This window comes from Acomys russatus, chromosome 24 (genome assembly GCF_903995435.1).
Source record: "Acomys russatus chromosome 24, mAcoRus1.1, whole genome shotgun sequence".
Classification (NCBI taxonomy): Eukaryota; Metazoa; Chordata; class Mammalia; order Rodentia; family Muridae; genus Acomys; species Acomys russatus.
Genome location: NC_067160.1, coordinates 47,281,829 through 47,309,651, shown reverse-complemented (window position 1 = coordinate 47,309,651; position 27,823 = coordinate 47,281,829). Strand labels below are relative to the sequence as shown.

At 47.0% G+C, this 27,823-nt stretch overlaps 1 protein-coding gene across 1 annotated transcript in view; it reads right to left on the bottom strand.

The window, feature by feature from the left end:
- The window catches only part of Ttll11 (tubulin tyrosine ligase like 11), a 227,423-nt gene that overhangs the window by 185,729 nt on the left and 13,871 nt on the right, over positions 1 to 27,823 (bottom strand). The window contains exons 2-3 of the mRNA XM_051166567.1: positions 8,143 to 8,239; positions 2,852 to 2,985 (exon numbers count right to left, since the gene is read on the bottom strand). Of these exons, the coding sequence (XP_051022524.1) occupies positions 2,852 to 2,985; positions 8,143 to 8,239 (231 nt within the window). The remainder of the gene's footprint in view (positions 1 to 2,851; positions 2,986 to 8,142; positions 8,240 to 27,823) is intronic.

Sequence of the window (27,823 nt, the reverse complement as noted above, 5' to 3'; positions counted from 1 at the left end):
CAGGTCATTCCATCTGACTGGCTATCAACACAATGCACCCCAGGAATCTCATTCTGCGGGGAAGAAATGAGCCAGCCAGAGGGGACCTTGTCTCTCAGAAAGAGATTTCACAAAGTTCTAACGACTTGCAGAGCAGCATGCAGAAGGAAAGGGAAGCCCAGACAGGGATGGGTCAGTGGTGGGCGAGACCACAGTTTGACAGGGCGACTTCCTTGTGCACGTCCTTGGCCCTCTACTTAAACTTTGATCTCACGTCAGGACCTTTGTGGGGTTTGATGGATCTCTCTGCCCCTCCTCCAGCGGGGTCACACTGAATAAATTGCTTTTCATAATTTTTCCTGTCTTCAATGTTTAATTTGGCTCTTTTAATTGGCTTACTGAAGAGGGGTGGACAGGCTTGACTAGGAGCACAGGGTGTTGCCTAACAACCATGATACAGTCATGCCTACCACACTTACATTCTCACACATAATAATAAGTATTTTTTAATATTTGAATGTTACCAGGCATGGTGGTATACACCTCCAAGCCCAGTGCATGAAATTCCAGGACAGCCAATGCTACATAGTGATGCCTGTCTCAGAAGAAGGAGTGGGAGGAAAAGGAGGAGAAAGAGGAGGAAAAAAAAGATGAACAAGATTTTAAATATCAAAAAGTACATGAAGAGGAAACATAACTAAATCTGGGCAGAGTTGGCCATGCTTGTAATTCTAGCACTCACGTAGCAAGACCTCGTCTGAGGGAGGCAAAGGTACTAAAAAGGAATATGATCATACCCACCCGAACATCTAGCTACAGCTGTCAAAGATAAGGAATGGCCAATTTGGAGCTGCTGGTGAAAAAGATGGATATTCACAAAGATAGCATGATCCTACCATTCCCAGGAACGCATGTCATCTACAAGTATCCTACAGGTTGACAGTCAGGGTGGCTTTGCCTCATTCCCAGATGGAAATGCCCATCAAATGTAGGAAGGACAAGCAAATCATTGTGTGTTCATATAATGGAACACCTGTCAGTGATAAGAATACAGTGGACAAGATTATGCCACGAGCATCGTTGGAGCTCAAGGCACTATTGGTTGTTTGATTTATGTTTCCATCTGAAGTGAGAGAGCGGGGTGAGGACTGATAGAACTGACCACAAGGACGTACACGAGGCCTTTTGGGGCCTGATGGTCGGTGTGCTCATCTCACTAGATCTTAAAAGCAGCTGGATTTAGTCTTAACTTCATCTGTACAATCATTAACATAGAGAGTTGTAGAGATCAGAAGGGAAGGGTGAGCAGAGCCACAAGGGAAAATGGAAGCGCTGATAGCTATTTTCCAAATTAACTTTATTGAAGCAAATTTTACACATCGTAAATACACTGGGGTCCATAAATCCACAGATCCACATGTCCATCATCTATCTATGCCTTGTATCATCTATCATTTATCTAGCTACTTATCTCTCTATCTACATATTATATATTTATCTATAATCATGTAACTATCCAATTATATATAACTATCTATCTATTCATCTATATATAATCATCTATCTACCCATCCATCCATCTTTCAATCTATATACCTAGTCATCTATCCATCCATCTATCTACCATCTATCTTTCTATCCATATAGCCATCCAACTATCTATCAGTCACATCTATCTGTCTGTCTGTCTGTCTGTCTGTTTGTCTGTCTATTGATCACCTCTATCCACCATTTTTAATCTATCCATCTATCTGTCTGTCCATCCATCTATTCATCTTTCATCTATCTGTCTGTCCATCTGTCTGTCTGTCTATCTATCTATCTATCTACCTACCTACCTATCTACCTACCATCTATTGCAATCCAGGAGACCAAACCCATGGTCTCGCATACACAGGGCAAGGTCTCTACCACTGAGCTTCTAGCTCCAGCACTTCTCTTTTAAAATAAGCAAGTAATTTTTGTGTTTGGTAATCTTATTGCAAGTTCTAGGTTTTTATATTAGACCCAAAAATAATAACATTAAGGCATTCAAACAAACTCTATGGCTCAGTGTTGGCTCTAGATTTAAACCACATGTCGAGCAGATGTCATAATTCCCAAAGCCTCAATTTTCTCATCTACAAAATGGGCATATTCATAAAAGTGATAGCACACAATTATTCTAGAGACAAAAGAAATCATGCTAAGCTGCAGACACATTGGCCAGACTACAGTAAAGCCACTACAGTGGCTGACTTGGCTCTGTGAGACCAGGATTTGGGGCTGTTACCCTGTAGTCTATAGGTATAGCATGGTCTGTAGAACTCGCCAAACATTCCGCAATACTCTGGAATTAATCAAAAGCAAAAACTAAAGTAAACAGTGATTCTGAGTCCCACTGCCCACCACCTCTGTTTCAAACTGGTAGCCAAGGCTCTGGTGTATTTTATGCTCCAACATACTGTTTTAGGTGGAAGGGGTGAATTGGCAGTGGATTCCGGCAGAAGTTTAAAGCAGGACACAAAGGTTTTTCCTGTTGGGTTGTTTGACCTGCTTGCTGGCATTTAAGCAGCTCCACTGCGCTGGTGGCTGGGGTGCACACCCCCAAAGTTCCCCTGACTGCCCATTCCGACTTGTAGGCTCCATACCTTCTCCATCTCCCAGGTTTGCTGGCTCCCTGTCTCCGCGATCAAGCTCGAGTACTGGTCTCTTCTCCAGTTAACCTACCTGCCTTGATGGCTGCCCACACTCACGGTGTACAAGCGAGGAGGCGCTTGACTTCCGGGCGCCCCTTGGCCCAGCTCCCCGCACATGGGACCTGGCACACAGCTGCGGTCGCACGCACAATTAACCATTCAAGAGCCACTGGCCGGCGGGCAGTGCCATCTACCTGAGCAACAAAGAGCTGGAACTCATCCGGCAGAATCCACGAGCGCGGGTAGAAGTTGTACTCCTCCGGAAACAGGTTCTCCATGATTCTCAGCGCTCGGCTCAGAGTGATTTTACGCACCATCTCCGTCATGCCTGGGGAGAGGGGAAGCCGTGAGGCTCGAACCAGGCCAGGCTGCCAGCTCACTGGCAGCCATTGCTTGGGTCCTCCCACCCACCACGGTCACTTTTCTGGGGCAGCAGGGAGACACTGTGGATTAATCCTGAAAAGGAAAAACAAAAAGTGAACGGACAAGTTTTCGCTTCCTGTCCGAGCCTTGTGTCTAAGAATATCCTTTGTCGTCTCGGCGGGTAATGAAGTTCTGTCTTGCACTTAAGACTGAGCCGAGTCTTTAATGCGTGGCCAGCACACGCTATTTCCAGGATCCTTTCCATCCTCTTCCCCAGGGAGGATTATCTAGTGGACTCGGGTGACATTAGGAGAAACTTAATTAAGCTGCTTTGTTTTAATCTTTCACGACTATTAAAGGGATAACATAGAAAAACACACTCCTTTCAGCATAAAATCTTTCTCCTTGGGTCAAGGGCAGGAAGCGGGAAAGCATCCACAGCATAATTTATAGTGTTGCTCATGAGGAGGTGCAGTGCTCAGCGCTCTACGGAAGTGAGCACCTGCTTGGACCTCTCCCAGCTCTCGTTTATTTATTTGCCTAGAGGGGACTGAAATGCTTCTCTTAAAATATGTGGATATTTGTGTGTGTGTGTATACATGTGTGTGTCTGTGTGCTTGTGTTTATGTGGATAGGTGGGCATACATGGTTGTACACCTGCAGGCCGACCTTGGTTGTCATTCCTCCTGCCACCTACTCTTGTGGCTGACTGCCTCCCTGGGTTACTTACTCATTGATATGACCCCTAGATACCTCCTGTGATGGCAGGCCCCCCTGTTGATTGGCAAAAGCCTCTGACTCACACTACTGATACCAACCAGTGCTTGCTTGCCTCTGGCTACTACTTCTGAGCCCCGAGTTCTTCTGCTGGGAGTCGCAAGGCCTGATGGGTCTTATCCCATTGGAGTCAACACAGAGCGTACAGGCTAATCCTTAGTCTTGCCCATGCCACAAGCTGAGCTGTCCTTGAAGCACTATTTAACTCAGGTACCATTTATAACCATAATTCCTGTCATTAAACAAAGAACCACATTACAACTGCCAAATAGCAAGTACACGTTTCCTGGCCCATCTTCTCCGTCTCCATCATCTTAGCTTGCTCTCTGTTGCCGACAGCGCCGCAGACCCGTACCTGAGGTCGTTTCCTCTCTCAGCTTCCTCCAGCACCACTCTCTGGCTGTCCTCTCTAAAACGCAGGCTGTTCTATGACACACTCTGGCTTAAAAGATTCTTCGTCGCTCTAAGCGACCTCCAGGCTATAGCAGTGCTGTGCTTAGGTCCCTGCTGTCACTCCCCATGGTCCCACTGGGCCCTCTGGAGCTATCTCTATCACCTGCTCTGGGCTAAATGAGTGACTGTACCTCTGCAGCAGCTCGGCTTCCTGTTTGGAGTGGGGAAGAGGCACACGCCTTTCCTGGACTCAGCTCCCTTCTCCAGGATCACCCAGCCTGCCTGCACCCCAGGATCATCGAGTCTGCCTGCACCCCAAGCAAATGAAAATCAGGTTGCAGGTCCCTTAACCTCCCAAGCACAGCACTTACACTGTGATTCTTCGCTTACTTGGGCCAGTGTTTGGCTGATCACCTCACAGACTCCTCCCTGAAGCACCCCCCTACAGAGAGACACCCCCCCCACTCCCCCGTGACTGCCCTGTGCACCTCACATCTCAGACCTGGGAACTCAGCAAAGAGCTGCTGCTTGTGGCTAAGAAAGAGCAATCTTGGACTTCCTTAAGGAAATGGAGAGGCAGGTGTTGTGGTACATTTCCGCACTCTCAGTACTTGGAGGTGGGGGAGAGCTGGTAGTGGCAAAGACAGGAGGATCACAGCAATTTTGAGGTCAGCCTGATTGACATAGTGAGGGCTACATAGAGACCCTGTCTTGAAAACAAAACAAAACAAAAACAAACAAAAAACAGAAATAAAATCTCACTAAAGCAAAGACCTATCTAAACCAGAATATTTCAACGAAAAATCTTAATATATCACTCATGACATAAAATGTATTTTGAAAAAGAAGATTACCTATAGAAAAGCAAATAACATCTAATACAGTAACACAGAGAAGATAAGTCTCATATGAGTATACTGAAGTTCTCAGTTTGTGCTGTTTCTAGCACATTCTCTGTGGAGCATCCACCAGAATTTGCTCTGGGGCATTTGCCACAAACAGGAACCGCACAGTTAGAATAATGGGCTATGTGTGAGGCAGGAGATAAACCCAGGCACAACAGAAGCCGAAAGTCAGTCAGTTGTGACTGGAATTGCCTCGCTGCCTTGGTGGGGTCTGTCTGTCCAAGGTGGAGGGTGTGGCTGGCTGCATGGTTTCCTACCTGGAGGTTCCCAAGGCTGCTGCGTCATTACCGTTAATTAACTGCAGTTTGCAAAGTCACTGCAATGTTGACTATAGGATGGGGCACACCTGCCTCTTTGGAGTGACTGTTCTTGGATAAAGCTGGTCCTTCTTCCTCTTTACCTCGTGTTCCCCGACGAGGACCCTCGGCTACTTCTCGCTCACTCTCAGCCATCAGGGAAGACAGGAGCAGAAAGAGACTCTGGACGTAGCCTCATCGGATGGACTGTGGGTTGTGTCTCAAGAACTCCGTGCCCATGCAGAATGCTGTTTGTGTGCCAACTATTTTCTCCCAAGACCTTGAGAAGTCCTTTTTGTAAAATGTAGCCTTTTTGTGAGTCGCGAGACAAAAAAAACAAATAACAGTAACAAGCCCGCTGTAGCAATGGGCAAGGGCCCTGGCTGCAAGGCTCACTCCCTCTCTAACAAACCCTTTCTCTCGGAGGGTGAATTTGACCTTGGGATAACTTCCAGCTCTGTTCCCCTCAAAAACCAATAAAGGTGAGATATCTGCTGTGTTGTCAAAAAACAGGGCACGCTGCCCGCGGAGTTACCAGAGATGCAAGACAGATGTGGAGCTTGTCTCCTTGTGCCTCATCTTTTACTGAGGGCCAGAGACAAGTCCCTGGAACTTTTGCAAATATCCTACTAAGGAGAAATGCTCTGCATTGACCAGCTGCCATGTTGTGCTTTCAACCCTGTACCCTGCATGTGAATTGCTTTGTGTGTCTGAGAGGTTAAGTTAAACCCTGGGGCATGCGACAAAACTACCCAGTGTGTGCTGTGTGGACACTGAAGACTGGTGGGTGTTTGTTTCTTTGGATCTTGAGACAAGGCCTCACTCCATGGCTCAGGCTAGCCTGCACCTCATGTTGCCCAGGCTGGCCTCAGACTTATGGTGATCCTCCTGTCTCAGCCTCTCTAGTGCTGGGATTACAAGCATGAGGCACCACACCTGGCTAGCTGAGAGGGGTTTCGTGAAGATATGGGACTGTATACTAAAGAAAAGGGAAAACTGATTCTCTTTCAATACACGATCAAAAAAAAAAATGTGACACTAACAGAAGGTACTCTGTTCTGCTACAAGAACTGCACTGTGAGGCTGCAATGTAAAAATGACAGCCAGGGCTAAAGTCAGAGAAAATTGGGGCTGGAGAGATGGCTCAGGGGTGAAGAGCACTTGCTGCTTTTCCAGAGGACCCAAGTTCAGTTACTGGCACCCACATGGGGGCTCCCAACAATCTGTAAGTCTAATTCCAGAGTATCTGATGCTGTCTTCTGGCCTTCATGAGCCCTGCACACACATGGTACATACACATACATACATACATACATACATACATACATACATACATACATACAAAAGGCTCATATACATAAAATAAAAATAAAGATATCAAACTTTGGGAGAAAATATAATCTAAACTGTGGGATGGAATTTGAATGATTTTTTAAAAATGTATTATTATGTTAGAGCATAACATTGCAATTGCAAGTACAATGCAGTAACAAACTAAGTGTGGGGCCTGAATCTAAAAGCTCAACCAAATGTCCCCTCCTCCCTAAGCAGTCCCGCTATCTTATGTCTCCATTGTCACCCAACCATCAGGAATAGTGATTGTAGAGGAAATGGAGGAAGAGGCTGAAACACAGAAAGGAAGCAGACATAGAGGTGGCCTTAACCATCTCTCGCCACCTAGTCCTCGCAGTGTCAGTCTAACCAGGAGTCTCTTGGGTAAGAGGCAGAGGCTGTTCACAGCCTATGGTACCTGGAATGGAGACCAGGGGAGCTCACTCTGATGGCACCTTCAATATGATACTTGAAGAGAAAGCAGATGGGGCCTTCCTTTCTGTGATCCAGTCACAGAACTCTGGTTTCCTGGTAGAAAAGGCCTGTATTTCTTTCTGTAGACTCTGTAGTCCCATCACTGGACTCCTGTTATAGCTCCAATTCAACGAGTTCAAAGCATATTCTTTTATTTTGTATGTGTTCACATATGTGTGCGGTATGCATATGTGTGCTCGCACATGTGTGCTTATGAATATACATATGTATACACACGTACAGAGGCCCAGAGGTTACTAAATGGCATCTTCTTCCATTACTCTCCACCTCACTCACTCACTTAGGCAGGTTTCCCCCAGAGCTCACCCATTCAACTAGTCTGGCTAGGAGCTTGCCCAAAGGATCCTTTGTCCCTATTCCCAGAGAACAGGGATTACAGGTGGACCACCATGCTTGGAGTGCTGGAGATTTGAACTCCTATCCTCGTGTCTGCACAGAAAGCACATTAACCACTGAGCCGCTTCCTCATCCCCTAACTCATGTTTTCGTGCCAGTGGAAACGACACTGAGAAGCACATCTGTAACCCGCGAAGGCCAGTCTCCATCTTCAGACCCTCAGGTTAGTTCTCACGACTCCCAGCTGACTTCTTCCCTATGGCAACAGCAGCCCAGCAAAGCATGGGCAGAGATTCTCAATTAAGAGCCCTTGGGCTGGAGAGATGGCTCAGACTGCTCCTCCAGAGGTCCTAAGTTCAATTCCCAGCAACCACATGGTGGCTTACAACCATCTGATGCCCTCTTCTGGCCTGCCCATGTACGTGCAGGCAGAACACTGTATACATAATAATAATAATAATTTAAAAACAAAAAACAAAAAAGTCCTCAAGCAGTTTGCCCTGGAAACACTGCTGTGTTCTTGCTGAAGGGCTATTGTTACACTCAGACCTAGGAATACTGCTAAAGGCCAATAAGAACAGCAGATACCTGGAAATTTGTTCACTTGACCGGAGAATATGTCATTGTCGTGAAATGAAACACCGTGCCAGTAGATGTCACAAGGCAAGCGCCGGCCAAATGGGAACTAGAAAAAGAAGGGAAAATGTGATTCATAGTAAGAAAAAGAGGAAACTGGGACAGAGGGGAAGGCATCCTATTGGGACTCTAAATGAGAGACGCATGGGAGAATAGCAAAATAAAAGGTACAGAGGGTCCTAGAAATCTACAAGTAGAACAATATGATAGGCAGATTTGGGCCCAGGGGTCCCGCTCAAACTAAGGCACCAGCCAAGGACAATACAGGAGGTAAACTTTAAACCCCTTCCCAGATCTAGCCAATGGTCAGAATATTCTCCACAGTTGAGTAGAGAGTGTGATATGACTTTCTCACGTACTCTGGTGCCTCACATTTGACCATGTCCCCTGGAGGGGGAGACCTGGTGGCACTCAGAGGAAGGACAGCAGGTAGCCAAGAAGAGACTTGATACCTTATGAGAATATATAGGGGGAGGTAATCCCCCTCAGGAACAGTCATAGGGGAGGGGAATAATGGGAAAATGGTGGGGGGGGGAGGAATGGGAGGATACAAGGGATGGGATAAACATTGAGATGTAACAAGAATAAATTAATAAATAAAAAATCTATACCATAAAAAAAAAAAAAGAGAGAGATGCAGCAACCACCCTGGGGACTCAAGACTTACAAAGGACACTTGGTAACCACCCCACAGTTTAATCCTCAAAGCCAGCGTGTAAAGTAGAGAAACAGGCTCACACAGGGCTGGTCGTGTTGCTTGGGGTTGTAGTGAACACGCTCCTAGTTTGGCAAGCACTGTTTTGCTATGACTGCTTTATATAAGATTATTTGACTGATTAAAAGGATGAAAGGAGTTGCTTAATATGACCTCGTTCATGCAGAGCTGGTGTGTGTGTGTGTGTGTGTGTGTGTGTGTGTGTGTGTATTTTAACCTAGGATAAATCAACCCAAATCCTAAGTTCACATTTCCTTCCCTTTCTCTGAAAATGGCGACCCTCAACCTGAGCCCCCAAAGAGCCAGAGTCATCCTGTCTCTTCATCTCCCCTGCCTCACACACAGCTCCCCCCACAGGGCAGGATGCATCCTCAGTGGCTGAGACAGATCCTGGTCCTCAGTGCAGATGTCTGGATTCATAAATGGACGAGCTATGCATGGTCACCTCACTCAAAATGAGCTAACAGAGACTCTGCCTTCTGGGAATTTGGAAGTCAGAGATGCCAGGCGACCTCTGCTGGCCCCTGGACCCGCAAGTAATGAAAAGACAAAGCTGAACAGCGGTGATGACTGAGTAGGGGGAAGAAGGGACAGCCAGTCTGCTGAGAGAAGGGGCAGCTGAGGAGGGAACCGGTGAGGACCATGTCTTACCCCGTCGCTCCAGCCTGTTGTACTCCTCCAGCCTGGCTACCCATCCTCATCCCACTGTTTTAAGGCCCTCTTTGGCACATGCTCCAGGCTTTCAATTATTTTCAAGGAGAGAACCTCTCGCTGAGACAAAAAGGCCTGTCCTTCCTTCTGCTCTGTTCAGCCACCCTTAATGTCATTAGCGAGCTCTGCATTCGCAGATGAAGCTCTTTAAAACGAGACCCAGGTGACCTTGTTAAAGGGAGCCTGAAGACCTGCTAACTCCCATTTGGAAGCTGCTTGCTAAAAGCCCAAGCGGACGTACATTAAAACCACGCCGTGTTTCCATTTTGAGGCTACACTTCATCAGAATTTTTATCTACTGTGAGTTGAGGGGCTACACCCTGATGGGATCGCACGGCATGACTAATGAAATGGCGGTAAGTGATGCTTCCAACCATCGCAAATTAAAACCAAGGTCAGCAGGCCCAAGCCCTTTAAATCAGCTAATGTAGCTTCAAAGCTGTGCCTCAGCAAGGCATGTGCTATTACATCTGTGGGCATGAACAACTTCTATCTATAATTTACAGCTTTTTGTTCATTTTCTTTGCTTCCAGTGGATGGCAAGTTATTTATTCAGTAGCCATAAACACGAAGAGTTGGAACCTATGCTGCCTTCTTCCAGCTGTTAAGTGCTAATATAGAAAAGGGAAAAATGGGGCTGGAGAGATGGCTCAGAGCACTGACTGCTCTCCCAGAGGACCTGAGTTCAATTCCCAGCAACCACATGGTGGCTCACAACCATCTACAATCCAGTCTGATGCCCTCTTCTGTCCTGCAGGTGTACATACAGGCAGAGCACTGTACACACAATAAATAAATATATCTTAAAAAAAAAAAAAAAGAAAGAAAGAAAACGGAAAAACAACTGGGTGGGGATCTAAAATGCAAACTGTCTAATCAACTGAACCATACTGTAGTGGCATTGTCACCCAGTGTTAGTGAACAACACCGGCCCCTTGCTAGTGTGCTGCCTGGTGACACTTTCCACCCATGCCATTGCTCTCTAATCTTTAAAACTAAGCGTGGTGGCTCACACATACATTTGAGGAATCGAGGCAGGAGGACTATCATGAGCTTGAGGCCAACTAGGGCTAATAGTGAGTTTCCAAGCTAGCCTGGGCTACGGAGTAAGACCTGCTCTTATAAAAAAAAAAAAAAAACAAACAAACAACAGCAAACAAAACAAACAAGAAAAGCACAAAACAAGGAAAGGAATAAAACCAAATACCGTTAGCTCACTAAGTTGTCAAAGACTCATTCGGTCAATAATTACCATGCTCCAGAGTCTATGCAGGCGCACAATTCTACGCACAAATTTAAAGCCCTCTGTTCAGAGCCTGAACACATTCAGCAGCAAAAAGGTGAAGTCTAAGCCTCTAAGACTGAGAAGAAGACAAGAGCACCCACTTTTCCTTCTCCTCAGCCTCTAAGACTGAGAAGAAGACAAGAGCACCCACTTTTCCTTCTCCAACAACGCCAGAGCAACAGGCAAATGAAATGAAGGGCACTCTCACTAGAAATGAAAAGGGAAGTGAGCTGTGTTTATAGAGGATAGGCCCCCGTGTGTAGGAAACCCTAGAGCCTGCGTGAAAAGCTTACAGAAAATCAAGAGAGCCACGACGACACTCAAAGAATAAAATACTTAAGAGTTGCCTTGGGAAGGGAGCACAGGCTTGTACAGCAAAAACTGAAAAATGTTCCTCAAGGAAATTAATGAAAGTTCAAATAAAGGGAAAGAAATCCCATTTCACAGATTGGAAAACAATATTATTTAAGATCTCAATACTATCCAAAGCAAGCTATAGGTTCAGTGTCTCTACCCAAAACAGTCATGACTTGGTTTGGGCAAGAAATAGAAAAGATAATTTAATAACTGAATGGAATGACAAGAGTCTCTAATTGGCCAAAACAGTCTTGCAAATGGTGGGAGACCTTTGCACTATCTGTGTGGCTGAGACCACACTGGGTCTCCCGACCCCCATCCCAAGTTCATTTTTCTCAGGAGATCTATAGAACCCATATATATATATATATAATTTATTTTATGCTTTGGTGTGGGGATGTCAGATCCCTTGGTACTGGAATTACAGACAGTTGTGAGCTGCCATGTGGGTGCTGGGAATTGAACCAGGGTCCTTTGAAAGAGCAGACAGTGCTCTTACCCACCGAGCCGCCTCTCCAGCCTGAACCCATCTTTATGGAAAGTGTCACATGTACTTTACAAAGAGTTCTGATACAGTCATGTCTTAAGCTTTATTGTGTACATGGGCGTGACTTAATTATCGTCAGGAAAGTTCTCACCAAATTGTGCTGTGGTTGAATATGCCTAAAATAAATGACTTGGGTCAGACTCCTGAAGTTTGAACCAACACTTGCTACTCAGTTGTGTACTGTGTAGTGAAAGTAGTGAGTTTTTATCTCTCATGAGTTGTCTCTCATGCTGTGGTGGTCACAGAGACAATATACACCTCTGTACTTTTTTTTCTTTTATAATCAAAGTGCCTCCATTATTTCATTATAGTAATATAAAATTGACTAATCTGCCTCCATACACCACATTCTGAACTAATCGTTACAGTTACATATCAGACCAATGTAAAGTATTGTAATAAACCTACCCTTGTCTAAACACTAGCTCTGACACAAAGACGTTCTTGTGTCGGGACATACCAGGATGGACCCAAAATCTTTCCCTCTCTTGTCCAGAGGACTGAAACTGAAAACACACTTTCAAAACAGGCTAAACCGGGACCTGGAGACATTAAATGTCCTTTGAGTGTATTTGTGCTTAAGGAACTGATGCCAGGGTCTCTCTTTTAATGACCCAAAAAGTAGGTACAAACTCCATCCCCCTGGGGTTTCACAAAATGAAACTTCATGCCTGTTGCTGATGAAAACACAGTTCACACTTCTGCACTTTGTGAATTATTTTCTTCATAAAGCTGCTGTGCGAACAGAAACTCTTTCAGTGACTGAGGATAAAAGTGGGAAATACACTTTGGTATGGACACGGACATGTGCGGTTCATAGACAGGAGAAACCATCCAACCCGGTGCATTAAACGGTGGTCAGGGGCTGCAGAGGAGGCTCACTGGCCAAGAGCATGTACTGCTTTTGAAGAAGACTTGGGTTTGATTTCCAGCAACCACACGGTTGCTCACAATTCCTTAACTCTAGTTCCAGGGGAATAAATGCCCTCTACTGGCCTCCACAGGCTCTGCACACACATGGTGAACACACACACATATAGGCAAAAACATATATAGATTAAAAATTAAATATTTAATCCCAGCTCTCGGGAGCAGAGGCAGGCAGGTCACTGTGAATTCGAGGCCAGCCTGGTCTACAAAGCGAGTCCAGGACAGTCAAGGCTACACAGTGAAACCCTGTCTTGAAAAACAAAAAAAAAAAAAAAAAAAAAAAAAAAAAAAAAAAAAAAAAAAAATCTTTAAAATTGAACATGTCCTAATAGTGAATGTAACATTACTAGTTATGGCAGATCTCTTGCATATCTGGCCCCATTCTGCAAAAGAAATATAATTCCAGTGGCAGAATTGGAAGCCATGCTGATCTCTCTCCAAAGGTTGTGCTCCTTAATTCTACTAAGCTAGATGGCTTGACAGCTAACCTGCATCAAAACTGAGCACCCAGCATCTCAAGGAAGGTGTCGTGAATGTGCTTTGTATAGTTACAGCCCTGGCATCAGCGTTCAGGTCTGATATAAATGTGAAACCCAATGAATAGTACCTGGACACCTTTGCCTTAACCAAACCTTGCCTTCCCCACCTGGTTGTCTGTGATGTAACATGCATGCTCTTCATCCTATTGACCCAACCCCAGAGCACATCTTCAACTGGTCAGAAAATCTTGTTCAAAATCGGGGTAATATAAATTATTAAGGCCCTTCTTACCCGCTCTCTGGAAACAAGCCTGGGACAGAAAGCCTAGAGGATAAATCCACAGACCTTAAGAAAGGAATGGTCCCACTGTCTTTTCCTTGATTTCTCCCACCCACAGTTCTTTGCAGCTTTCGGGGTGCCTATTGAACCCCATGGCACCCCTGCCCTCTCTGCAAAAGTGCCTCTGTTTTGTTCACTTGGTTTTATTCCCTCATTCGGTAAGAAAAGAATGTAGCACAGAGGCTGGGAGTGGTGGCACACATCTCTGATTCCAGCACTTGGGAGGATCTCTGTGAGTTCGAGGCCAGCCTGGTCTACAAAGCCCCGCCCCTGCTGCCACCCACCCCCCAAAAAAGAATGTAGCACAGAAACCCTTTAAGAAGGGCAGTGCTGGAAGACGCCTGTGAGTCCACTGCCTGCCCCTGGGACAAACGCTTGGAATGATGGCCATTAAGGAGAAAAGTATTTATTTATCTTGCCTCACAGCCATGGAGGTTCCAGGACATGGCTGGCTAGCAGTCTTGCTTTTGCCCTTGAAGTGAGACAAGCACTTTATGACAAGGGAACATATGCTGAAACAGATCCATTTATCTCTTAGCAAGGAAGCAAAGGAGGCCAAGGTACTGATCTACAAGGGTGCACTCCAAATGGCCTACACGCACTCTCTCTCTCCCTGGGCCGCGTTTCCTAAAGGTTCCACCACTCTATGATGCGGCTAAGGGCTGGGGATGAGGCCTTTCCCACATGGCCCTCTGCAGACATTTCAGATCCAACCTACAGTCCTATCAAATCCTGAACAGAGCTGTACCGGCTAAGCATGAAGCCGGTCAAAGCAAGGCCTGAAAGAGGAAGACTAGCTCACCCAGCCTTCTCTCAGCCACTCAAATCTCATCTAATGGCCCTGTAGTCCCTGTAGTCCTCCGAGACAGCTGAGATGCACCAGCAACCAGCTGAGGACCATGAAGAGACTCTAGGCTCCCTTGCACTTATGAGAATGGGGCTGATGTGGAAACACCTGGGGGTGGGTGGGACATCACACAGCGCGGCCTCTGGGGAGCATGAACTTGCAGACAAATCCCTTGGCTGGAGTTTGAGAACCTGGCTTCAAGTCTCAGCCCTGCCAACTGTGATGGATCACAGTTTCATCATCTGAGAAAGATGAGCAGCACCGATGTCCCTGGAGTGGAGTGCTAGAGAGATGGAACCAACCCCTCGGGGGTGGGGGGAGGACACCCCTGAAGCAAAGGTCTGGCTCATAATAGGAGCTGAATTAGCCCGGGTAGAGATAGTGAAGAGCAAGGCTCCCTGGCTGTTCTTCGCTAATGAAGTCCCCTGGTGAGAAAGGCCTCCCTAGCCATACAGAGACAGAGGAAGATGCCCCTGCAGGAGTCCTCTGAGGAAACCAGGAAGCAGGGCCATCTGATGACAGCTGTGCAAGTGAGTCCTGATGGCTGCGGTTAAGGAAACTTAACCAAGGAGGTGAGTGTGAGGCAAGTGTGAGGTGATACTGTCAGAGTCAGGGAGGTTGGACGGAAAGCGGGGAGACTTACATGCCTGGAGCTCGGGGCACAGAGGGACACGGATGGAGAGCCACACAGCCACCCCCCATCAACGCTGTTGAGCACCCATTATTGAACTTGGCTCTGCAGGTGGGGGGGGGGAAGGGGAGGAGGCACAAGCTGGAGGGAAGGAGAAGGTAGCCTAAGACAGATGCAGGAGCAGACTCCATGAGGAAGCTGGGAGAAGAAAGGGAAGGCGGTATGGTGACTGGGCCAAGGGGCAGGCATATAGTGGGCAGAGGGGAAGGCAAGTCACAGAGGAGTCCCAGGCTGGCGTGTAAGGGCTTCTCTGAGGCCTTTCTCAGGTGCCCATGACCTACCGTTCCTGCATCCCCTCCCCCGAGGATGCAGGCAGCTGAGACTCCCCAGGAGAAGCTCTCACTCGGCTAACTAGTGCTCTGAGGAGCCTTCCAATTTAATAACAGTGCCGTCTGGCTCCAGCGTGTTCCCGGGAACACAACAATTACTCAATCCTCTAATAGAGCCAATAAATACAGTGCGAGGATGGGTAATTAACAACCTTTTGCTGGAAAGTGGCAATTCTTGTGATCTATGGAACTTCCTGTTCCTGTTCACCCCTTGGCTACTGCAGATATGACACTCTGGGCGAGTGTGTCACTCACCGCTCACCAAGTCTATGCCTCATGGTGCATCTTGTGTGAAGCCCACGTGTTATCATCGGCTCCCAGGAGTTACGGTGGGCAGAGCTGCAGTGGGGCCTGCTATCTACCTCACCTCTACGTCTGGTCCCAAGTCTTTCAATAAGATCAATGTTGTTGCCAAGTTGTGTAAATGTGGGAAGGAACCTTGTCAGTAGGAAGGGGTGGCCCTGCACCCCCACGACGTCAGCCTTCCCCTCAGGATACGCACTCTATTATCTACTTTCCCGCCCACGAAGAATCTTATTTGTGGTGACTATATTAGGCAGGAGAAAGAAAAAAAAGTCCACAAACTTCCGTAGTGATTTACCTCTTGACTTACAGTTTTAATTAAAATTCCAGTTTATTTAGCAAATAGCTCTGGAAAAATTAGATAGCAATTTAGCACTATGCTCTTTCTCCACTTTCCAATTTACAAGGGTGACACAAACAGCAAACCCACCATACTAAATGTCTCCAAGTCTGCCGCATCATAGATCCAACACCGGTGATAAACTATAAGGTGGTCCATTACGCCCTGGGAGCCATCGCAGCCATCTCTCTTCTCCTGACTCTGTCACACTGCTGAGCTATCAACTCACTGCTCGGTCCCACACTACTGAGTCTCGTCCTCACCCGAACTTTAAATGTGTTTATTAACTGAGATGGAGACGGAGCAGAGGCAGTTTCCATTCCAGGGGCACTTTCCTCCCAGCCAGGAAACAGCTTTGTCTCAAGTTAGACCCATGCTGCTCAGGCAGCGGTGGCAGTGGCTCCCAGAAGCAGGCTGCTCTGTCTGGAGAGTGTGGGCAGGCCAGAGAGATGGCGCAGTTGGTAAAGCATTTGTCTTGCAGGCATGAGGACCTGAGCTCTGTCCCAGGACTGATGCTCACAAAGAAATGTCAGGGGCTGATGAGCTTACTCATCACGAAAAAACACCTGCTACTGAGGGCTGGGGTCTGAGTCCTGGTACCCAAGGCAGAAGGAAAGAACTGACCCAAAAGTGTCTGCTACCTATACACACACACTCACACACTCACATATACATACAAACTATAGTACATACATACTCACACATTCACTGTAACACTCACACTCAGCCATACAAACACTCTAACACACACATACACATGCATTGCGACATATACTCACACTCATACACACACATGCACTGTAACACTCACACACAAACTGTAACACACACATACTCACACATGCACTGTAACACACACACTGTATACCCATGCACTGAAACACACACATACTCACACATGAACTGTGACACACACTCACACTCAGACACATACTCTAACACTCACACTCAGGCACACTGTAACACATACATACTCACACGTGCACTGTGACACACATTCACACTCAGATAGACACTGTAACACACACTCACATTCGGACACACACTATAACACATACTCACACGTACACACACTGAAACTAAGAAGTCATTATGCTGGTGCTCAGTTGTCAACACTACAGTGAGGCAGAGAGAACTGGATTCCTAGCCTTTGGTTCCCTGGCCCCCCAAGCCTAGTCCACTAGGCAAATTCCAGGCCAGTCTCGAAAAGAAAAAATGGACAATGCCTGAGGTATAGCCACCCTCTTCCCATTTCAAAGCAGAGGTATCTGGCGAGTGAGGAGCTTGAAGGCACATCTCTTAGGAGGAGGGAAGCTGTCAAGAAAACTGAGATGGCCCAGGTGCTGCACGCCTTTAATCCTAGCACTCCAGAGGCAGAGGCAAGTGGATCTCCACATAGTGAGTCTAGGACAGCCAAGGTCACACAGAGAAACCCTATCTCAAAAAAAAAAAAAAAAAAAAAAAAAAAAAATCCATAAAAGCAAAACAAAACAGATGAAAAAGCTCCCACAGGAGGAAACAAAGCCCGAGCAAAGTATGAGCTGGGGTTCCAAACCTGTAGGCCACCCTCCAGGGTCACTGGGAGCGTTCCTAGCCAGGGTTGCCACCCCCCTTTACCCGGCACCTTCCCACCACAGACAGGTCTTCAGTGTTCCATGGACCTGCAAAGCTCTGCTCTTCCTTTCCTTTCTAATAATTGAAGATGTTTTGGGCTTATTCTAAAGCACCCAGTGTTGTCAAAAAAAATGTCCCGGGGGGAGGATGCTCCCCAGAGGACTCATTAGAGAAAGGTAGGTGGACTTATTTCCTCCTCCTGACCCTAAAAGTCAGCCCAAATCACAGACATCCCACTGTGATGTCATAGGTCACATGTTAAGAAGAATAAACCGTTCACCAGTAATTCCTAGACTAAAATCAGTGGCCACTCCATACTGAGTTTGTGGTACTTGCTGTGTGGTTCACATGTACTATTTCATCTCACCTTCATGGAAATGCTATGAAATGTGTAGAAATATTTCTGTTTAAGCGATGAAAAAAACCTCAGAACCTCAGAACTCAGGGTAGTTAGACAACCAAGCCTCTGTAATGAGCCATAGGGGTAGAATAAAGACAGCCCCCACTAAATCCTTAGTTCCCTAAGCTCAGGAAAAAAGAGATGGGGTTCCTTCAACCACTATAGGACTCTAGTGACCTTATCCCGAGTGCCTAGGCTAAAAGGTTAGGAGGTAAAAGAGGGACCAGGGGTGGGACTGTCCACTCCTAGCAGCTCTCCAGAACTGAGCATCAACACCACATCTGCATCTCTGCCTGAGTGGGTCTGCCTGGCCTGGCCCTCGACGCCCTGGTGTCAGTGGCCAGCATAGCCCCTGAGTGCTAGGGGCAGGCCTGCATCTGGCTCTGCGTGGCTGTCTGAGGTGTATAACTTACGCCCAAGTGGAGCCAATCTCCAGAGAATTGGAAGGCAGGAACGGGAGGAGAAAGAAGCCGAAGCAAACAGGAAGTACAGAGGAGAGACTGAAAGGTGGGAGGGCGCCTTCCTGGAGTGGCCACGGAGAAAGAAGAGGCCAGAGCTGTAGAAGGAGAGGCATGTCTTCCGAGCCACTCAGGGTGGCAGATGCTGGGAACAAGTAAGTTCTCAGCCCCGCGTTGCACTCGAGGGTATTCAGAAAGGACCACGCTTTATGTGTCTTCAACTGAAATAAAAAGATAGGAGCCATGCATACTAATAGGGAGCCATGTATTGTCTGTAAAATACTAAAATCAGGCTAAACATAGCTCTCATCCAAAACACTGTTTATGGTGGGTTTTTTTTTTTTTCCAGATCCTTTTTGTTAGATTCTTGACATGTCCAGCACACTGTTGCTAACTATAGTCACCACCCTGCTCAACAACCGTCCAGCGTCCGATCCCTCTCTGACTAACTTCACACCCGCTGTTCACCCTTCCCACCTATCCTCCACTCTTGGCAGTTTACGGTAACTGCTGTTCTACGCTCAGCTTCTGGGAGATGGCTTTTAGGTTCTTGTCTTTCTGGGCTGGAGTTCTTCATCTTAGTACAGTTGACTCCAGTTCCACCCACAGTGTTGGAAATTGCTAGGATTTTTAACTCCCTCTTTAGCAAAATACTATCCCACTGTGTATATCTGTCCATCCCTCCATTGTGGACATGCAAACAAAACTCAAGTTGACGAGTTTGGTGCTGGGGGCCTTTAGCCATGGAGCGAGCATCTCGCCAACCCTTCTTTCAATTTTGGGGGAACTGTCATACTTTTTTCCATCACCGGTGCACAAAAGTATGCTTCTACTAATAGTGTGCAATTCGGGGAGGGCTGAATTTGATTGCCCCCTGAGAAAAATCACAGCAAAGAGAAAATCTGAAATTGTTCAACTATAGGGTGAAAGATTCAAGTTATTCCCGGCCAGACTCTTGGTGGAAGTGAAAGTATTCCGAGTGAACCGAGAGGTCACCAGGGCAAGCCCTGAGCCTCTCGTCAGCAATTTAGACCAGGGAGCCTAAAGGACTACAGAGCTGGATATTTATAAACAATCTCTCCTCCCTGGTGGTGAGAGAGATGTAAGAATATCACTTTTAGCTGTGTGGCAGTGGGGGCGCACGCCTTTAATCCCAGCATTTAACAGGCAAAGGCAGGTGGATCTCTGAGTTTGAGGCTGGTTCTAAGACAGCCAGGTCCACACAGAGAAACCCTGTCTCAATATACCAAATAAATATGTAAACAAACAAACAAACAAACAAGGCACTTTTGTTCTGTATTAAATCCCCACCTCACTCTCTATTCTCCTACACACCCTATATAAAAATAGCCACCTTCGCTTTCTCTTTCAAGCTAGCATCCGTATGCATCAAGTCAGGGCTGAGCCTCCCACAGCACCCATGTGGCAGCTCACAACTGTCTGTAACTCTAGTTCCAGGGGATCTGATACCCTCTTCTGGCCTCTGAGGGCACTGTGTACACATGGTGCATATACATATTCATAAAAATAAAAATAATTGTTTAAAGAAAACAGAGTGAAGCTGCTGGGCTGTGTGGCAGTCACGGGCAGGTCTGGTCCCTCTTCTCTCCTGTTAATAGTTGATAAGAACTGACTTGTCCATCTCCCGTAGGCAAACAAAGCCACTGTGAAGACGGAAATATTTTTGCCATGATGCGGAGACTGAGGCCCCTCTTCTGCTAAGGACTTTAAGGGAATTCTCAGCATAACCCCCCTGACAGGAAGGGAAGGGCAGAGCCAACCACTAGAGCCATGCCTTGTCCCTGACAAGGAACCACAGGGTCCGATCCCCACCTTCTCACTTCTTACAGTGAGCTCAGGCAACAGCTGTGTGCAGAGGCACCACCTGTGCTTGCGCCTAGCCCTTTCCCAGGCAAAGCATTCAGGCAGGCAGGACCTTTCACTTCACAGTGAACTTGGGACAACATGATTGACGGCCCAGCTCAGTCAGCTATGACAGCTGGCATTTCCCTGATGACCAGATAATGAGGAAGTTGCGTTGTGTTTTGTCATCTCAATCAGTGACAGGAATTAGTAAGACAAAGCCAGGCCAGGAGGGCTTTCAGTCAGCCTTTCTAGCATGCAGGTCTGTTGTGGCACACACACCACGTTTGTAACACTGCACAGAGGTGGCGTGTTCCTGGAGCAGCCTCAAGAAACTGGGCCAGTAAAGTCACTTTAGGAAAAACCTTTACCATGTTGCCAATGATGATCAGTAGGAAACAGAATCAGACCAAGACTCCAGTCCTAATTAACTTATCCATTCAAGAAACATTAATCAAGTGCCTAGCATGTGCTAGCTTCTAGGCTACATGCTGGAATAAAAAACGAAACTCCAACCACTGGGCTCAGGGAACATTACAGAGGAGGGGGCAGGAAGAAAGAAAGAAGGAAAGAGCTCACGTGAGGAGGGGAATGTTAGGGAAGGTTCCAGATATCACAGCAGCTGAGATGGTCTGCACAGACCCCCACTGGGTTCACAGTCATGGAGCAGCGAGAGGAGCCCCCTCCCTAGGGCTTAAAGGAAGTTAATGATGCTGGTGAAGACAGGCATTCAGTGACGTGGACAGTGGGAAAGTGTCCATGTGCCTCTAAATAGCCCTCGCCCATACTGTTGTAGGCGCTAAGTCTCTCTCCCCTCTCTCCCCCATCTTTACACACACATACACACACACACACACACACATACACACACACACACACACACACACACACACACACACAGAGAGAGAGAGAGAGAGAGAGAGAGAGAGAGAGAGAGAGAGAGAGAGATCAAAGTAGAAGAGGGGCTAATTAGAGAGAGGAAGGAGACAATCAGGAATAGGAGATGGAGAAGAGAAGGTAATCGGGGTAAAGGTGGTCAAAGTGCATTGTATTCATGTATGAATACGTCACAATGAAGCCCATCATTGTATAAATATATGCTAACAAAAACACCCAAAACCAAGTTGCTTTCAAGAGTCAAGCATTATCAGTTCTGCTACTAATGTTTCCTACAAAAAACAAACTATCCACAACTCATTGGTCCAAATTCCTGCTGGAAGATGGGTCACAAACTGATGAGGTCTCACTATTCACATATAGAAAAACTGCCATTTTAAGCATACTCTTTGGGCTGGAGAGATAGACCAGTGGTTAAGAGCACTGGTTGTTCCTCCAGGCGACCCTGGTTCAATTCCCAGCACCCACATGATGACTCATAACCACGTGTCTCAGGACATCCAACACCTTCTAGCCTCCACAGGCATTAGACACACATGTGGTACGTGAATCCAAAGCACATGTTTTTTTTTTTTTAATCAAACATGTTCATGGGTTAGAGAGGAAGCATAACAGGTAAAAGTGCTTGCCACCAAGCTGATACCCGAGTTCCATCCCAGGACCCACTTGGTAAAAGGAAAGCTGACACCTGCAGACTGTCTCCTGACCTGCGTGCACACACACACACACACACACACACACACACACACACACGCACGCACACACATGCACGCACACACACATGCACGCACACATGGATGCATGCTAATACTGATGTTTGCTCCACAGTCACCTCTCTTCCTTGAACAAGCTACCATGTGAACTGGGCCAGACTGCCAGCTAATTGCCCAGGGTTTGTCCCAGTCTTAAGTCTCCCCAGTGCCAAGTCAGCAAGAACTGTTGCTTCCACTTGTCCAAGTCCCTCTTGTAAGCCTGAATTCTGAGTTGTAGTCCTTGCTCTGGGTACTCATGCCCAACTAGGTAGGGAGACACAAATTTGAATTCAGATCACTTAATAGCATCTGCCTGGATCTCACAACGGCTTAGAGGACATCTTCAGCCATGTTCGCATGCCCTTCCTAAAGAATTCCAGGCAGAGATTTCTGAAAGCTACCTTGAAATCCTTCCTACCACCCATAATCTTTTTAAACCACTAAGTCCAACCTACAATCCTACTGTTTTCATTCTCAGCGCCGAACTGAATAAGGAAATCTTCAGCTTATGCTAGCCACAAGATCAGGTGGAATTACTAGAAACCTCAAAATGGCTCAGCCAGAACAAAGTGGAAAGACCGCTGGAGGACAGTCTTTTGAGGTGTGTTAGGTGTGGGGGGAGCACGTTATAAAGCTTTGAGAATGCTGGCTAAGCAGCCAGCTGTGAGGCATTGGTTAGGAGCTAGTCTGCTCGTGTGACGGCACAAGATCACCGCTAAAAGAGCGACAACAGCCGATGGTGCTTACTGTGCGCCGACTGCTTCCATGTTCACTGCCTTCACTTCCTGCCCACTCCTGCTGATACACACCATTTTACAAATTAAAAATGAAATGAAGACAGAGTTCCCTCACATTCTACTGTGTCCATTGCTGGGAACAGAATAGTAAGTGTGAGGGGCTTAGTTCTTTGTTCATGGAATTTGGAGTCCACTGGGGAATAACAGGCAAACTCTTACAGAAATGTTGATGATCTTAGGGCAACTGGGGTTCAGAAAACAGAGGGGAGAAAAGTGAGGGAGACTTCAGAACATTTCTACAGAGAATACATGGCACAGGGGCCTTGAGAGAAGGATGTGTGATGGAGTTGACACTATCTAGACAGTGGGTTGGCCTCTGAGTGAGTGCCATGCTGACCTTAGGTGACAGAGTTGACACTGTCTAGATGGTACGCTGGCCTCTGAGTGCCATGCTGACCTTAGGTGACAGAGTTGACACCATCTAGATGGTTGGGCTGGCTTCTGAGTGCCATGCTGACCTTAGGATTTATGCTTCCTACTGTCCAGCATAACCAACTCTGTCTCAAACCCAAAGAGTGCACACCACAGACGGCATGTGCCCCAACCTAAACTGATGCTCACAGTCACCTCAGGGGGCTTGTCACAAATAAGAAATGAGGGTCCCCAGAACTCACCTCTACTGGGGCATTAAATACTAACAAGACCCCCAGGTGATCCTTATGTCAGACAAGTTTGGGGGGAATGTTAGGTCCTGTCTTCAGAAAACCTAAGACCCAGCACCTTAGGAGTTTACTGAGCACCAGTCTCTTGGAATTCCTTAAAGTCATTCAGCTTTCTAAGAAACAAACAAACGGGAGGGGGAAAAAAGAGCCCTGTAGAGAGCAGTTATCCAGCAGTGAAAACAGAAAGGCTGCTTGCTTTCCTGTCTTTCCCATTCCTTGTGGCGCTTACCCTGTCTCTTTCTAGCTTGTGATGTCATCTCAGAACAGAGCTCATCCCCAGACAGAGGGCTCAGGACCAAGGAACGGAAGCAGCCAGATCATAAGAAATCACTAGCTTCAGTGGAGAGAGGCCATGGATCTGGAAACAACCCAAGTTCAAATCCCAGACCCAGCACTTACAGATGAACCACGGGCCTCTCTGACCTCACACTCTCCAACTGCAAAGGGGCTAATCAGCCCTGCTTTCCAGAATATTCTCAGGAACTTGAGATAATGGAGGTGCTGGCCCAACACGTGGGCCCTTAACAGATGTTTGCCAACAAACAATGGAATAGTGAATTTATAGCTTAATAAGAGAGAGAGAGATGATGGCAGGAGGAAACCAACAGTTAGTAAAGATGTCGTTTTGTTTTAAAGAGAAAGATGCACGTGAAAAATGAGTCCCTTCCTGGTAAAACAGTAGACAGAATCAAAATTCAATCCAAGATTTGGAGACACCAGCTGAAAAGCTGGAGAACAGTGGAGGCTCTGGATGGGAGGTCGGCAGCATTCCTAACCCTGCCTTGGAACTCAAAATGCTTTTACGTGGCCCTTTGCACGTGACAGGAAAACATCAGGAGTGTCCCAATAGGTGGTGGAGATGGGCGGTGGTAGATGGGGAGCCAACTCAGACTGTCAAGCCCTTGCCATGAGGGCTGTGGCTCTGTGTGGCTGTAACTGGGGGTTAGGGGATGGAGGTGATAGAGACAAGCCGATCCCTGGAGCTTACTGGCTAACCAACCTGGTCAAATTGATGAGCTAGCTCCAGGGGGTGAGAGACCATGTCTCAAAAGACAAGATGAGAGCCACCAAGGAAGACACCTTTAGCCTCCACACATACACACACACTCGTGAATACTTGTGCAAACACTTGCATGCACAATGTGCACAAATGCATATGGACAAACACACACATACCCACACATGCCTTCACGCATGCACATGTGCATGCATGGGGCCATTGGAGAAGGACACATGTCGCTACATTGGAGTAAGCGTGTCCACAAGTATTCAGTAAGAAAGCGGCCCCAGCCCTCCCACCAGTGTGGACTCTGAGTGGTTCCTTCTGGTCCCTCTTGCCTTGAGAAGAGGCTCGTGCATGTGAATAGCATTTTTATTGTTTTATTTCCACATGGTCTGAATTTGATTTAATTCTGCAGCTTCTTCCCCAGTAAAGATGAAATACATCATTGGGTGCTTAATGGTCCTTCCTGCAACAAGGCCTTTATTAAACAGCAGCCAACTACCCAGCACTGAGGACTGGAGCTGGGCACAGATCTCTCCCTACTGTGGCAGGGAAGACAGCGCTCAGCTGGACCCCTGCGCTTTCTCCTCGCCTTCTGAAAGGACACTCAGGAAAGACCGCATCACAGCCTGAAGTGGACATGGGAAACAGCCTTCTGCAGCTGGATGGTGGAGAAGCCTCTTTTGAGCCCCAGCTCATCAGAAAGGACAGCGATTCCTGAAGAGGAGACGAGCTCCCAGGCACAGTGGGGCAGGTCAGAGTGTGCTTGGGTTGGCACCATGCAAAGACCTGGGTGTAAGTTCTGGCTTTCCCTCATTTTAACAGACTGCGAAGAGGAGCTAAGGGCAGATGCCTAACTTGCCTGGAGCCTCAATAAAGTGCCCAGTCCTCCTTGTACTGAGGACTCACACATCCTGCTCTGCCAGTCTCAACAGTTGGCTCTGTCACCAAATGTCACCTTAGGGCTTCCTCTGCATGCTCCACTGTTCAGATGTTAGGAAGAGACCACTCTCTCTGTCCCTAAGGAAGGTTTACTCACTCTGTTCACCATTCCACCCCTAAAGATACCTCCCCAGCACAGCCAGGGGGTGCTTCTAATTTGCAAATCTATGGATCTGACTACTCAGGCGTGCGTGCGCATGCGTACATCCCTCTATTCATATTCCTCGGTCCAGCAGATCCCCCAACTCTCAGTCTGAAGCAGATCCCCCAACTCTCAGTCTGAAGCAGATCCCCCAACTCTCAGTCTGAAGCAGATCCCCCAACTCTCAGTCTGAAGCAGATCCCCCAACTCTCAGTCTGAAGTTCACGTTCACATGTCTCTGCCTTGGTTCCTGAATATATCTCAGGCCAATCCATGTCACTTTCCTCTCACATCCTGTGCCTGCAGTCCCCCTCCCCAGTGCCATCACCTTGTCACCAAGCACAGCTACCATCTCAGCTCTGTCCGCTCACACCTGGCTCTCCCACCCCCCCCAGGCTCAGCTCAGAGATGTCACCTAGCTGAAGCCTCTCTTGACCTCAGCCTGAGCCAGGACACCCGTGCCCTTTACCTGTCCTTCTGTCTCACAGTAGACCATGCTCCCTGAAGGACAGCCCTCCACCCCCCACCCCCCCCCCCACCAACAGTGTACCACAGCTTTGTTTGCCCAGGGCTCAAGCAGGGTCTGTGGCACAAGGGCAAGGCAGAGGAAATGTTTGAGGAAGGAATGGAAAAGTTATTCCCGCCAATACTTATCAAAATCTGATTCTAGACTATCACAGGGGTTCTGCACCGGTGTGTGAGGGTCCAGTAATAAACAAGAGTAAAGTGAGGCAGACCTGGCCCTTGCTCTAGCTGAAGTCTCCTGGAGAAGAGAAAATACAATGAGCAATAGCAATAAAGCCGACGCATGCTACGGACGAGAAGCCCAGAGAGAGAGCGTCTACTGTGGACAGGCACCTCTCTGCTGGAAAGTGAGATTTCAGCTGATACCTGAAGCCGGAAGGAGATGTGCGTTAGAGCCAAGAGCAGCAAACTCTACAATAGCAGCACACCATGAGTCCAGACCAGAGCAGGAACCAGGAAAGAGGCCAAAGCTGTCAACAAGACTGCGCACCTCACTTGCCCAGGATCCTCCGTTTTCTTCACACAAGTCTCTCTAGATACCTATAGGCTAATCTGTCACTCTCCTATTTCCCATCACATTTCATACTGCGGAGAGAACTGGCCTCACTGGCCTGTGTGACTCTTCTCAGCATACTGTTTCTGTGCAGGCTTTTTGTTAATGTGGAATTGTCTTGTTTTATTTTGGAGAAGGGAATTCTCCCTAAGCAGCTTATGCTGATCTTAAACTCCAGGCTCAACTGATCCTCCTGTCTCCATATCCAGAATAGTTGGGTCTATGGGCTCAGGCCAAAAAGATCAGCTTAGAATTTACTTTATTTTATTTCTAACTCTACAGCGTGTGGCTTGTGACCAATAGCTATTATGTAGTATTGACATGTTGTCACAATAAAGTTATTTCTTAGTTTAAACTCACACCGAGAAACATTCTGTCTTAGTAAGCAAACAAGATTATTTTCCATTTTGGGGATTGATATTTATAATGAGGCTTTTTTGGCAGATGGCAATCAAGTATCTTATTTTAGCAAACTAATATGACAAGTTTGACAAGCAGAAGACCTACCGATCTAACTACAGCCCGTGTTCCCAAACAGAGGCCAGTTTTTCCAGGTGAGAGACGGCTGAGGAGTACACTGGAAATTATTCAAAATCCCTCGTTAGAATCAGTGTAGTGGTTAAGTTTGAAACTTTATATTTCAACTCAATCATCTCTTGTTTACCTCTGAATTTCAAGTTCAAATCAACAAATACTCCCTTAGTACACAACAGAATATTATTTAACAACCAAGATTAACTTATTAATAACCCACTACTCTAATAAATTTGTCAATAATAAAATAAATAGTATATTGACTAGTATATTTTTTCTGGTTGAGGAAGCCTCCCCCATCTAATTCCCGAAAATGACAGTATAAGACAACCCTGGTCCTGGTTTAAAGACCGTGGGGGAACAGCTGACATCCAACCCATGTTTGCTGAGTGATACTGAAGATGTCCAGGCCCGGGGATTTAAAAGCTGCCTTTCCATGCTTTATCTCAGCCCACTTCCTAGAAATGCTCTGCTTGTTCTAACGGAACGCCATTGCGTAAACTCCTACAGCAGCAGCCCTTAGTGGCCATGTGAGGCTTATTAAACTGTCACACAGCAGGGACCGGTTGCCTCTCCCTTTGATCCCCAGACACAGGGCACTTTTTCCAACAAAAACG